General features: G+C 40.3%; 2 protein-coding genes across 3 annotated transcripts in view; one reads left to right on the top strand and one right to left on the bottom strand.

Moving 5' to 3' along the window:
- Positions 1 to 1,383, top strand: part of LOC117266694 (gamma-aminobutyric acid receptor subunit rho-1-like) — a 28,180-nt gene extending 26,797 nt beyond the window's left edge. For both annotated transcript variants that reach the window (XM_033641998.2, XM_033641997.2), the window contains exon 10: positions 67 to 1,383. In XM_033641998.2, coding sequence (XP_033497889.1) covers positions 67 to 369 — 303 coding nt within the window. In that variant the 3' untranslated portion in view covers positions 370 to 1,383. The remainder of the gene's footprint in view (positions 1 to 66) is intronic.
- A 2,312-nt stretch (positions 1,384 to 3,695) lies between these two features.
- Positions 3,696 to 10,310, bottom strand: LOC117266670 (peptidase M20 domain-containing protein 2-like). Its single transcript, XM_033641959.2, has 7 exons — positions 9,842 to 10,310; positions 7,248 to 7,396; positions 7,022 to 7,164; positions 6,732 to 6,886; positions 6,263 to 6,389; positions 5,993 to 6,100; positions 3,696 to 5,827 (listed from the first exon to the last, which is right to left on the bottom strand). The coding sequence occupies exons 1-7, from the start codon at positions 10,241 to 10,243 to the stop codon at positions 5,697 to 5,699; spliced, it is 1,215 nt and encodes a 404-aa protein (XP_033497850.1). The 5' UTR covers positions 10,244 to 10,310; the 3' UTR covers positions 3,696 to 5,696.
- Between the last annotated feature and the right edge of the window lie 2,646 nt (positions 10,311 to 12,956).

Below are 12,956 nucleotides of genomic sequence, written 5' to 3'. Positions count from 1 at the left end.
GAAAGTTGCATTCACAACAAACAGATGTGTCAAATGACTTTTATGTTAACTTTTTTATCTCTCTAGCTGCCGTGTACGTGCGGCATTGGCAACCCAGACGAGATGATGATTGACCCCCAGATCACTGGCTACGGGTCAATGGATGTCAACACCACGGGGAATTACGGGATGCCAGAGAATGGCGGCCGCCAGGATCGAATGTTGGCTCAGGTGTCACTGAATGACCCGCAGATCGCAAGCCAGGTGAAGCCATCCAGAGGCTACGTGAACATTTGGATAGACACCCACGCCATAGACAAGTACTCGAGGGTTGTGTTTCCTGGAGCGTACATCCTCTTTAACATCATCTATTGGTCCATCTACTCGTAACCCGGGATGCAGAAGTAGATCCTCTTTGGGAGTTGTCCGTGATGAAACTCCAGGAGTTTGGCTCCTTTGTGAAGGAGTGGGAAAATATTGGCATTTGATGCTTTTCAGGCAGAGAAACTGCACTTAAGATGCATGGGGACCATTGACAGATTGGTTACCATTGCCTTCTCGACCCAGCCACTTAAAACTGAATGAGCTACCGACAAGCAGGACAGTCGTCGTCACTGGTTTTGTCATTCCATCAAATCTATGTGGTTTCATGTTGTAACTATAGTGCTGTTGGTGGAAAGACGTTCTTGTTGTCGCCTGAGGACTTCACTGCACAGAGAGACGCACAAACACGGACCTGTGTAACTCACTGGAAATGTGACCTGGAAACTGACATTGCCAGCATATGGACAGACTCCTTCTGCTTTGCATATGAACTAAACTTGACAATCAGTGGCAAACTAAAAATGTTTTAAGGAATAGTTCGGCTCATTTGCTTTCTGGTGGAAAGTTTGACGAGAAGATTGCTCTCATGTCTGTACATTGAATACGAAGCTACAGCCAGGGGATGGTTAGCTTTGCCTAGCACAAACACTGTCAACATGGGGCACTGTAAATAGCTATCCTGCTCTGTCCCGACTTCAAAAACAACAAGTTATATCTCCTTTGTTTCATCTGTACAAAAATGGATGTGTAGAAACAACATTTTTCTATTTATATAAAACCATATACTGAATCACATATTTGTTTACAATTACTTCAGGTAGAAAATCCACGCGTCACGTACATAAAATTAAACGGCACCCAGGAGACGCTGCCTCAACTGGTTATTTTAGTGCCTCAATCAGTTTAGTATAGTTTCTTAGGATCCCCATTAGCTAATGCCCTGATGGTAGCCAGTCTTCCTGGGGTCCAACACATAAATTGCACAATTTAACAAAAAATGTTGTACATTATATACACATTCAAACATCACATTACCATAGAAAAAAAAAACGAAAAAATCCCTCATCAAATGCTCGACACTTGTTAGACACTTTCATAACTTACATTAATCTCATTTACAGTTTGTTCATACAGTTAATTGCAATAAATACTCCTTTAATGTTATCTTGTAAGGTAATGCAGGGAAAATAGTCCAAGTATAGTGTTGCTTGAACTTATACTGATATTTTTAGGTGAGTATTTATAGGCATGTAAAATACATTTTGTCCACAGCAGCACAGGCGGGCGGCTTTGGATCAGGCCGTCCACTAATTAGAAGATCAGCTGTTGATCCCTGGCTCCTCCAGTCCGCACGTCGAAGTATCCTTGAGCAAGATAATGAACCCTAAATTGCTCCTTATGGCTGTTCCATCAGTGTGTGACTGTGTTCAAACTGTGTGCGAATGGGTGAATGTGACTCATAGTGTAAAAGTGGTCGGAAGACTAGAAAGGCGCCATACAAGTGCAGGTCCATTTACATTACTTAGCTTCCATGCCGGTAGATTTGGTTAATCAAAGTTGCTAGCAAAACAGCACAATACATAAAATAAGCACAGCAGACACATCAGACCATCGTGTTTACCTTCATTCATTCATTTTCTGTAACCACTTATCCTGCTGGGGGTTGCAGGGGGGGCTGGAGCCTATCCCAGCTGACACTGGGCAAGAGGCGGGGTACACCCTGGACAGGTCACCAGACTATCACAGGGCTGACACATAGAGACAAACATTCACACCTACGGGCAATTTAGAGTCACCAATTAACCTGTATGTCTTTGGACTGTGGGAGGAAGCCGGAGTACCTGGAGAAAACCCACGCTGACACAGGGAGAACATGCAAACTCCACAGAGAAGGGTTCCCCCACCCTGGGGTTCGAACCCCCCACCCTATATTCAAATCAGGAACCCTCTTTCCACCGTGCCACCTCTATATATATATATATATATATATATCTTTACAGTTGTAATTTCACATATCTCTGCTGTTTAAATCAATTGATAGTTGTCAATCTAGAAGTGATTGTAGCAAGACGTCATGTGATGAGATCCATTTCTTTGCTGGGACCAGAGGCAATAAACAGTCGGGGACATAACAGAGCATGTACTTTGCTTTTACACTTTAGTTTTTGTACAGATTAAACAAACAAAAGTGAATTAGTGAGCTTTAGTGGTGCTGGCAGGCAGACGTTGTCTTTGGACAGAGGCTAGCTGTTTCCCCCCCGTTTCCAGTCTTTGTGCTAAGCTAAGCTAACCGTCTTGGCGAGAAAATGAATAAGCGCCATTTCCCAAAATGTGGAACTACTTTGCTGAAAGCCAGATAACCTGATTATTCTTAAAGTTTTTTCTTTTGCAGCACGTTAGTATGATTCAGTATGTGTTACATTTTCTTGTGATCTTTGTATCGATGCAGCTATTTTGCTGTCGAGCTACCTACTGCGTTGCATTTGTGTAATTTGATAAAGTTTAGTAAAAAGGGCAGAATAATGCAGTCTATTAAAATCACAAATGTAAAAATATATGTTTAGTAAATCCCAAACACCGATCATGATACTGACTTTTTTTTTTAATGTCCTTATTTCTTCTTTTTTTTTTAATACAACTGAAGCTCATCTCCTCTGTTTGGTGTTGTGAGGCTTTGAGGTTCACTGTGACCTGTTAGTTGCTAGTTTTATCGTCTTTTTCAGCTTAAAACAACTTTATACTTCATTAGACAAAAGATATATTAAAGATATCTTTTGGTGGTTCATGACAATTCACTGACCAAACATACAGATATTAAATAAAACTTTGGAAAAAATGTTATATATGAGAAAAAAAAAAAGTTTAATAAATGTTTTGTTTTCTGACATTGTGAAATTATTGGAGCGGAGCTTTGGTGCTGACCCACACAGTCACAATAATGTACATCTTAAATCTCCATGTAATACATTTAGTAGGTACAAATGTGAATGTGAAATGAATATTGCTGCAGCAGACATCAATTAAAAACAGCTAAAAACACATACAACAGACACAGTTGAAGCATTTGGCAATGTTTTTCTGGTGCAACCTCTCAAGTCCCAAATTTTTTATCCTATTTTCCTGCTCTCTTATACAGTATATTTAAACAGTGCTGGAAGATAAGCTTTCACACTTATTAGACATTGGATTGCCACCAGCTCCAGGTCTGATTACTGATGAGCTTTCATACCAAATCATATAAACTGCATATTCTGTAATACTATTAGCTGCTCACATGTGACGTAAGGGATATACTGTATATTTATATTTTATAATAAGCCAATTTTATGATTTCTTACAGGCAAAAGTGTGGATGTTGAAGAAACCTTTTTTTTTTTTTTTTTTATTCTCCTTTATATCCCTGAGGGCAATTTAACAATTCAAACTCTGTGCCCTGTCATTCCTCAAAAAAATCACTGCAGCAGAAAGACATGAAAAGAATAAAGCATCAAAAAGATGTAGAGAACCCGATTTGCAAGCACATCTGTGACCACTCAAAGACAGCCAAGGTTTTGAATCGACCTCTGTGCTGGAGGAAGCATGCCTAGAAATCTAAATGAGTGAATAAGCCATTAGGATTGCTTAAAGATGTAGAACTAAAAGCAGATTGACTTCCTGATCTGGTCAGGGGGTAATATGGTAAAGAGTAGAAGTCAGTCCATCAAATTACAAGAACAAAGATGGCAAGAATAATAAAGTGTTCTTGATGTAAGGATAGCAAAGATGTAAGAGTGTAGGCAAATGGGCGACATCATACTATCAACACAATAAATGCCTCTATCATCATCAATAAAATAATTTCTAATTAAAAATCTGAAAATAAAATTAAATCCAATCCATCCAAGCCAGCCAAGGATAGTGATTCTATGAGATTGTAGTACTATTACACAAAATCAAATTTTGACCAGAAATCATTCAATAGTTATATGGAGATAAAAACAAAACCGTCAAACTATGGCAGCGCTAGACAAAGAGTCAGGTGATCACCAGCGACAGATTTCATAATCTGAGAACCATGAATGTTTAAACAAAATGTCATGTTAATCTATCCACTAGTTGTTGAAATATTTCAGTCCAGACCAAAGTGGTGGATCAACAAACCAACAGACTTAACCATCCTTGAAACCATGGCTAAAAACTATGACTGTACATTAAGATGGACAACACGTCTCCACGTCCTCTCACTGTACAAAAATGAAGCCAAAATATCCTGGATACGACGGCTGCCATCTTGCACTGATGACATCATTTGGAGCCGGAGTATGTGCTTTAGCCACCTCCGCAGTATTGAGTTCCCGCCATCCGACCAATCACTAGCAGTGCCATTGATTGGCGCACACAGCTGTCAATCACGGCGTCAAACCCCCTTTTTATAGAGTGCTCAAGGGATGACGTTTTTCTGTAGCCCAACGTGGAAGTTAGCGTCGCCCTGGTTCCCTGGTCAAAAAGCCAATTCTGGATTGTTGCACAAAATAAACTCTACCATGTTTTGTTTAGCAAAATAATCTTTACAAATGAGCAACACTTTTATGATTTTCGAAGCTTAATTGCAATTGCCAGAGGTAAAAAGCTAACGTTAGGCTATGAACGAACTACACCACAGTCGCATGTCTTAGCATCCCTCTCACAACGAGGCTGTACGGCTGCAGTTCTGTGGTCTCATTTAGCGTTAGCAACCACCATTTTGTAAGACACACAAAACTTCAAAATTCCAAACCATGTCAAAATTTATTTGACAAGAACTTTGAGTTTGTATTTTGGCCCATCTGCTAACATGGAGGGGACGGGGTCTGACCTATACTGCAGCCAGCCACCAGAGGGCGATAGAGACATTTTGGCTTCACCTTTGCAGAGCTGTTGTGCCTTCCTCTTTATGATACAGTTTATTCTAAAACCTATTTAAAAATACACAGAATGAATATCAAGAAGTTAGCCATACACTTCTTAGTTTCACTTAGGTCATACTTTTTCCTTCTATTTAAAACTGTGGTGTTATTCTACTTCTGTTTACTTCTTGCTATTTACTTCCCACGCTGATTTTAAACCGCAAGCAACAACTGGTAAAACCAGTTCTAGTCTGGTGGGAATGAGCTCGTCCAATCTGACGAAGGTGGTATTTGAGATACTCATAGGCCCTGTTGTCATAAATATTATAAACCACACTGCGTATAGCTTTACGTCTCTATCCATCAAAAGGTACAAACTGTTGGAAGTGCTGTTCCCCAACATGAGCTCTTTAATTAAAGCCCAAAAACCCCTTACTAACTTGTCAGCTATGAAATTGCCCCATAATTACTATTAAAGTAACTTTGTGGAGCTGTCAAAGCTGTATCGCTGCCTTCTTGTAATTTCTCCTATTTCAGATTGGCCAGGCTGAAGTCGTCTCTCACTTGCTTCAGCAGATCAGGGCTGCACACTACATCCACAGCTGTCATAGCCAGGGCTTTGGCTGTCCTCAGGGTGAACAACTGGGCCTTTTCAGCTCCTGGCACAGGGAAAAAAGCAAAAGACGGGAAAATAAAGCATCTCGGCAAATACAAACTGCCAGTGACCTGGAAAGACGCTCATGACTGAAAGCGTCTGATCGCAGTGCAGTTCGCTTTCATCACAGGAAACAACATCTGCTCCCGACAGACATGTGCAGCTGTACCTGCTGCTTTGGTGTATTCCTCAGTGTGGTTGAGCGCATCGGTGCCGATGTAGAAGAAAGGATGGATACCGGGAACTATGAATGATACGTTGCCAAAGTCTGTGGAACCTGCCAGATAATTATGAATACACTGTGATAATGATTCTTTGTTGATAGGGTAAACAACAACAAAGACAATCACTAGATTGCGGCACTGCTGTTACACTTTTTTACATCTCTATTGCACAAACCAGAGAAAGAAAAAGATGATAATGTGTTTTTTTCACATACCAACGAAGTTGGCCAGCTGCTCTGGGAACTGAATCCCCAAAGCTTTCCCATTGTTTTCATACAGGGTTGCCAGCGTGGCATTAGGCAGAATGTTATAGTAGGCATGATATGGATAGATCATCTCCACCTGAGGGAAACACAAGCACGCCCTCATTCATAAACTGTAGCATACAAAAATAGACATTACTATCATATATCAACAGAATATGGAGACCCATGCATCTGTAATGTGAACTGCCTGAAGCAGGTGCAGATGTAGGAGAGAAGCAGCCTGGAGATAAAGGTGAATTATGTAACAGCAGAACAACACTCAGAGCATAATTACAGGAATATGTTAAAAAGGGCGACATTATATAACAGTCAACTCCGCCGTTGCATTCCTCAGCAATTATATTCACACACACTGTTTGCTCTTAAATCTGTGCCAGAGGGGAGCGAATGGGAGACAGCGTTTTTAGGTTAAGCTTACTCGGCAGCCGGTGGCAACAGCAGCTGCCCTGAAGCAAGCCTCAGCTTTGGCCTTTAGGTCATTAAGATCCTTAACCAGGGGCGTGCGCAGATAAAAGTCTAGCTCCGTGTAGGCAGGGATGATGTTGGGCTTCACCCCTCCATGTTTGATGATGCCTGTAGGAGGGGAAATGGACACAATGGAGGACAGTTCTCATGCATGTCGGCTTAAACATTAAATGGACTTTAAGGTGAGCTTGTTTAAAATTAACTATGAAGCTCAGCTGAACACAGATTCTTCCTCTTCCTCACCATGAAGCCTCCAGTCTGGTTTGAGTTGCTGCCTGAGTGCAGAGAGGTTGTTGTAGGCCAACACAGCAGCATCCAGGGCGTTCACTCCCTCCCATGGGTACACAGAGGCGTGAGATTCCTTCCCATGGTACTTCACCATCACCCTATTTAACATCAATATAGCGGGTTAAGGGTTATTCATTAGAGAGGAAGTTGCAGATCCAGAGGGGCTGTGATGGGAACTTACTCATCGAGTGTGACACAGGGCAGGAATGAAGCATCTTGCTGAGCCGGGTGAGCCATGAAGACGAGGTCGACATCAGCGAAGGCTCCCGCATTGATCAGGTCAATCTTTCCTCCTATATCCTCCTCCGCAGGAGTTCCCAGAACTGTTATCTGGTATAACAAAGTGTTGAATTCAGTCATTTGACAGCATCATATCAGCTCTGGTCAAATAAGTGTTTTAAACTAAGAGGATGACATTCACTCTTGACCTTTGAAACAGTGGTTTTAACTCAAGGTCCGCTACTTACAAGCGTTTTCAGAGTACACAAATCTAACATTTAAAGTCTCTCTTAATGGATGGAATCTGCTTCATATGCAAAGATGGCCGCCTTTAAACGGAGGCAGGGGATACAGATCTTTCCCTCCCTTACAGGACCAGCTTTATGTGCACTGTGATGCAATGTGGAGGCGAAATGTGATGAGTAACATTCTGGATTTTGTTAAGATATTTCCTGTTTTATTTTGAAGTACTAACCTCTTGTGTCATTCCTGTGTTTTCCCGCCTTTCATCATCCACACCTGCTGCCACTTACTCACCTGCCCCTGATTACCTTCTTATCCATCTTTGTGTGTATATAAATACCCACCAGCTCCTCATGTCTCTGCCAGATTGTCTTTGTTCTTTTGTGTTATAGCTTTTTAGCAATCTGTGTTTGATTCCCTGGATTTTTTTTTTTTTTTTTTTACTTTGCCTGTTTTGGATTTTTGCCTACTCCCTGTCTGTTTTGTTTTTGGACTGAAGTACAGATTGTGTTTTTTTTTTTTAAACCCTACTCTGCCTCCTGTGTGTTCTCTGCATTTGAGTCTGAGTTTTCACCAGAGTTGTTACATCACGTTTAAATGGGGCTCAGACATTGATCATAAGCAGGTATTTTTATGACCGCCCTTGCTAATGATTCAGATTGGCACCCTGAAATATACCTGTTTTCATAAAAAAACACACACACACACACAAAAACATTAAAATAAAAATTGTTACATTTTCTATAGGTTATATGCCCTCAAAAATGCAAACCCATCTCGTCACGATTTTTTTTCTTCTCTTTTTTTTGAGTAAAATAGTGAGTTGCATTCTATAGCAAAAGTAAATACTTATTCTACATAAACTCCAAAAACTATGAGTAAACTGCACATTAAAGCATAATTTCTTATTTTCTTTGATATTTTTGTCATATGCAGGTATGCAAAAATGATTGTTGGTAACATTTATGTTCATGTTGTCTAATGCCAAGTCTCTATTTGATCATGGGACAGGACGATATGATACAGTATCTAGTTTAGGCGCAAAATCTGTCATGACTGAAAAGCTGAGCACATCTACAAGTCCAGTGAGCAGTCACGCCTTTCAAGCATAAACGCAGCAGTAAAAAATGACAAGAGAAAAACAAACAGGAAGAGAAAGTAGCAACGTTCCCTCAATTAGTTTCCGTTGGATTTTGTATAAACATTTGCCAGTGGTGTGTGTGTGCCTTATAACTAGTAACTAGCGTGCATTAGGGCCCATCATAACTACCTAATGCCACAGCTGCTATGAACTGATGACTAAACAGGCATGCCAGGCAAAGGCCCAGGGGCCCAAAGTGTTGGGGCCCTCCTGGAACTTCATCTAATAAATGCCACTGAAATTACCAAGTAGAGAACCAAGAGAAAAACACCACAAAGAGATGCAAAGGACTGAAAATATACACAAAATAACAATAAAAACAGGCAAAATAACCACAAAGAGACACAAAACCACAAAAAGATGAGTAACGACTACAGAAAAACCTCAACATCAACAAATAAATCACCACTAAGTCTGTGTATCTTGATTCTTTTGTAGGAGAGGAGGTGGCACCTTTTGCAAACCTGTGCCCAGCTGCCTATTGTTTCATAATCTGCCCATATTTACTATAAATAAAAAGTATTATGATGCAAAATATACTCATGTAATGCAATAATTGGTAACTTTTCACCATAAGTATTGGAAGTGCAAACGCTGATTTTTGCAGACTCGTCGAATTTATAGATATATCACTGGAGGTAATAAAAATATATTTAAATCTATTGGCTGATGTCCCTACTGAGAGTCACCATGTTTTGTTATTCTTGGCCATTTTTCCTTACTGTCTATGTAACAGGCTAAATGTTGTGTTTATTTCGGTCAAGTCTGCCTTTTTTTGTTTTTTGATTTTATTTGTATGTGAGTGGAGTATGTTTGTTAGTCTGTACGTATATGTCAAGTTGTTTTGGAGATGAAAATTAAATCAAATATGAAAAAAAAAAATAGCAAATAACCTCAAAAAATTAAACTCGTATTAGATAACCTCTTGTATCCAGGATGCATCAACACAACTTATCTTATCTGGTCATCTATGTCATTAAATACATGTATGTAGTATAAAAACATCTCCTGTTGTTATCTATAAAATGTGATTTTATTTCTTTTATTGGTTGAGTCATATCGTTTAAAGAGTGACTCATCAGAGGAGTTGACTGACAGATTTATGGATATTATAAGTGATCATAACAGAGAGCTGTCACTTGATCTATGGCTGTTTATTCGTTCCTGGTTACCTTCACAGGTCTAGGGAGCCCAGTCTGCCTCTCTAAAGCAGCCTTCAGCCCCACAGCTGCAGCAGCTCCCACCTCTGCTATCAGGTTGTGCCCGCACGCGTGCCCGATACCGGGAAGTGCGTCGTACTCGCACAGGAACCCCACATTCACAACCTGTTCACCACCAGCACCACCACCGACCGGACCCCAGCTAGCCCGGAATGCTGTCGGTATCTTGTAGTGAGTCTCCACCGTCCATGTCTTGTCCTGGGAGAAGAAGCGCACCAGCCTGTCGTGCGCGTGCGTCTCGTTTCCCGCGAGTTCAGGTCGGCTCCAAATGTCCCGACTCAAACTGTGCAGCTCGTCTTTGTGTGTGTCTATGCACCGCTGCAGGGTGTCTTTCATCTGCTGTGGTGTGTCCATGTGTCCGGACTGTCCTGCTCAAATTTTGCCCCAACCAGACAGAGTGGTTGAGACCGGAAGTAGTTTTACTGCTGTAAATTTGCTTTTGACAGCATAGTTTCCTCTAATGTTTTCACCGGTTTTCACTCAGTTACTTAAGTTAAAGTAGCAATACCACAGTAGAAAAACAGAAATCCTGCATTTAAAATCACATTTAAAAAATAGTCAGGATCAGAAATACTTTATTGATCCTGAGGGGAAATTGTGATTAAACAAGATAAATAAAATGGAAATGAAAAAGTAAATAAAAATAAAATGTGCATTATGCCACAGTGTTAGACACTAGTCCTTTAAAACCTGAGCAAATTGGCTTGATTTCTTTTAAAAACATAAATAGAAGGCAATGAGCAAAGAAAGAAGAAATGACCCCCCAAAAAAAGGAAAATTAAAAACAAGAAAAAAAACAGGAAACCAGGAAATGACCTGGAAAGAGTGCTTAGAAATTATAATAATCCTGTAAAATAATTTTCAAAGGTAATAGTAGTAATAATAATAATAATAATAATAATAGTTTTGTTTTTTTTTTTGGGGGGGGGGGGGGCAATTTGTGGGCCTTTTTTTAACCAAATTGCTCATTGCCTTTTTTTTCTTTCTTTTTTTTTTTTTACCATGTTAAAATAAAAAAAAATTAATTGCACCAATTTGCTCAAGATTCAAAACCTTAAATACTTGAAAAGTGATGTTGCTCCTGGTTTCAAAGGGTTAAGATATTAAAATATTAAAAATAGAATATATATCATCACTGAGCTGAGGCTGTAAGTGTAAAATCTAACTTCAGTATACACATCAATAGAATAAAATAAAAGTAAACAAGTTGTATACTGAAATATATTGCAGTTTTATACTTGCACAGAATATTGCACAGTTTAATAGTTTAATTGCACCCAGTAGATGATAATGAATTATAAATGCAGAATGTGAATAAATTCCAGATGCCAGTCTACTGACTCAGAGCAGCTGTACAGGTTGATGGCCACAGGCAGGAATGATTTCCTGTGGCCTTCTGTGGTGCATCTTGGGGGAATGAGTCTGTCACTGAATGTGGATGGGAGACATTGTCGAAGATGACACGTATCTCAGGCAGCATCCTTCTCTCTGACACTGCCACTAGAGAGTCCAGCTCCACCCCTGCTACGTTACTGGCCTTACGAATCAGCTTATTGAGTCTGTTGGCATCTGCTACCCTCAGCCTGCTGCCCCAGCACACAGCAGCAAACAGACTCACAAAACATCCTCAGCATTGTGCGGCAGATGTTGACGGACCTCCTCAGGAAATAGAGGCGGCTCTGGTCCTTCTTGTAGAGAGGTTGTGTGCTTGCACCAGTCCAGTTTATTGTGTATATGCACTCGCAGGTACCTGTAGTCCTCCACAATGTCCACACTGACCCCATGGATGGAAAAACGCATCACTAATGTAATACAATATTATTGTTATATATATTATTATCTAATATAATGTCTTGGTTTTGGACATCAAGGGGCAAAGGGGCATGTGTTTGAGCACCCTCAGCTTCCCTCTCTGCACGTGTCTGTACTCAAGGAAAGTAACCTACAAGTACCTCAAAACAGTATTTAAGTACAGTACTAGAATAAATGCATGTAGTTACTTTCCACTACTGGCTAAAACGAATGCCCTCTAATACAACAGTGCTGCAGTCAGTGATATTTTTGACTTAAGTAAAAATAGAAATACCAAAGTTTGACAAGTAAAAGTCCTTCATCTAAAATTTTACTGGAAAGCAGTGGTATAAAATATACTTAATGTACCAAAAGTAAAAGTTTTCAGAAATGGCTTATTTCAGCAACTATACATTATATACTGCTGGGTAGTTTAATCCATAATAATATATCATAATTGATATTTTAACTATATGTTGCATTAATAATCTGAATCTGCGATATAATTAGGAACTGCAGCTTTAAAATCAGTGTAGTAAATGTAGTCATGGAGTTAAAGGGACAACATTTCCCTATTAAATGTAGTGTAGAATAAGTGCAAAGCATAAAATAGAAGTACTCAAGTAAAGTACAAGTGCCTCAAAATTGTGTTTAAGCACAATATAATGAAGTTAATGCACTTACAGGTATCTACTCTCTACCTCTGGTTAAAAATGAATTCAGTCTAATACAACAGCTGTACAATAAATCCTCTTGCTTCATCCTCTTGAGGGTCGCGGGGGGGCTGGAGCCTATCCCAGCTGACATCGGGCGAGAGGCAGGGTACACCCTGGACAGGTCGCCAGACTATCGCAGGGCTGACACATAGAGACAGACAACAATTCACGCTCACATTCACACCTACAGACAATTTAGAGTTATCAATTAACCTAGTCCCCAATCTGCATGTCTTTGGACTGTGGGAGGAAGCCGGAGTGCCCGGAGAGAACCCACGCTGACACGGGGAGAACATGCAAACTCCGCACAGAAGGGTTCCCACGCCCGGGATCGACCGGCTGTGAGGCGAGAGTGCTAACCACCACACCACCGTGCCGCCCACAATAAATCCTTCTCTTCATTAATGTTAAGCTTGCACATCGTTCTGCTTCATATTCTACCTTGAACAATTCAGTTAACTGAGAATGAAGGGAAGAAATCCTTGACAATTATCGAGAGGGTTTATTCATTTTATCTATTTATGTATTGCCTGCAGCAACTCATTTGACTGTGCACACAC

Source organism: Epinephelus lanceolatus, chromosome 15, assembly GCF_041903045.1.
Source record: "Epinephelus lanceolatus isolate andai-2023 chromosome 15, ASM4190304v1, whole genome shotgun sequence".
NCBI classification, from domain to species: Eukaryota; Metazoa; Chordata; class Actinopteri; order Perciformes; family Serranidae; genus Epinephelus; species Epinephelus lanceolatus.
Note: the sequence above shows the minus strand (reverse complement) of the source record. Positions and strands in the feature narration are given on the sequence as shown.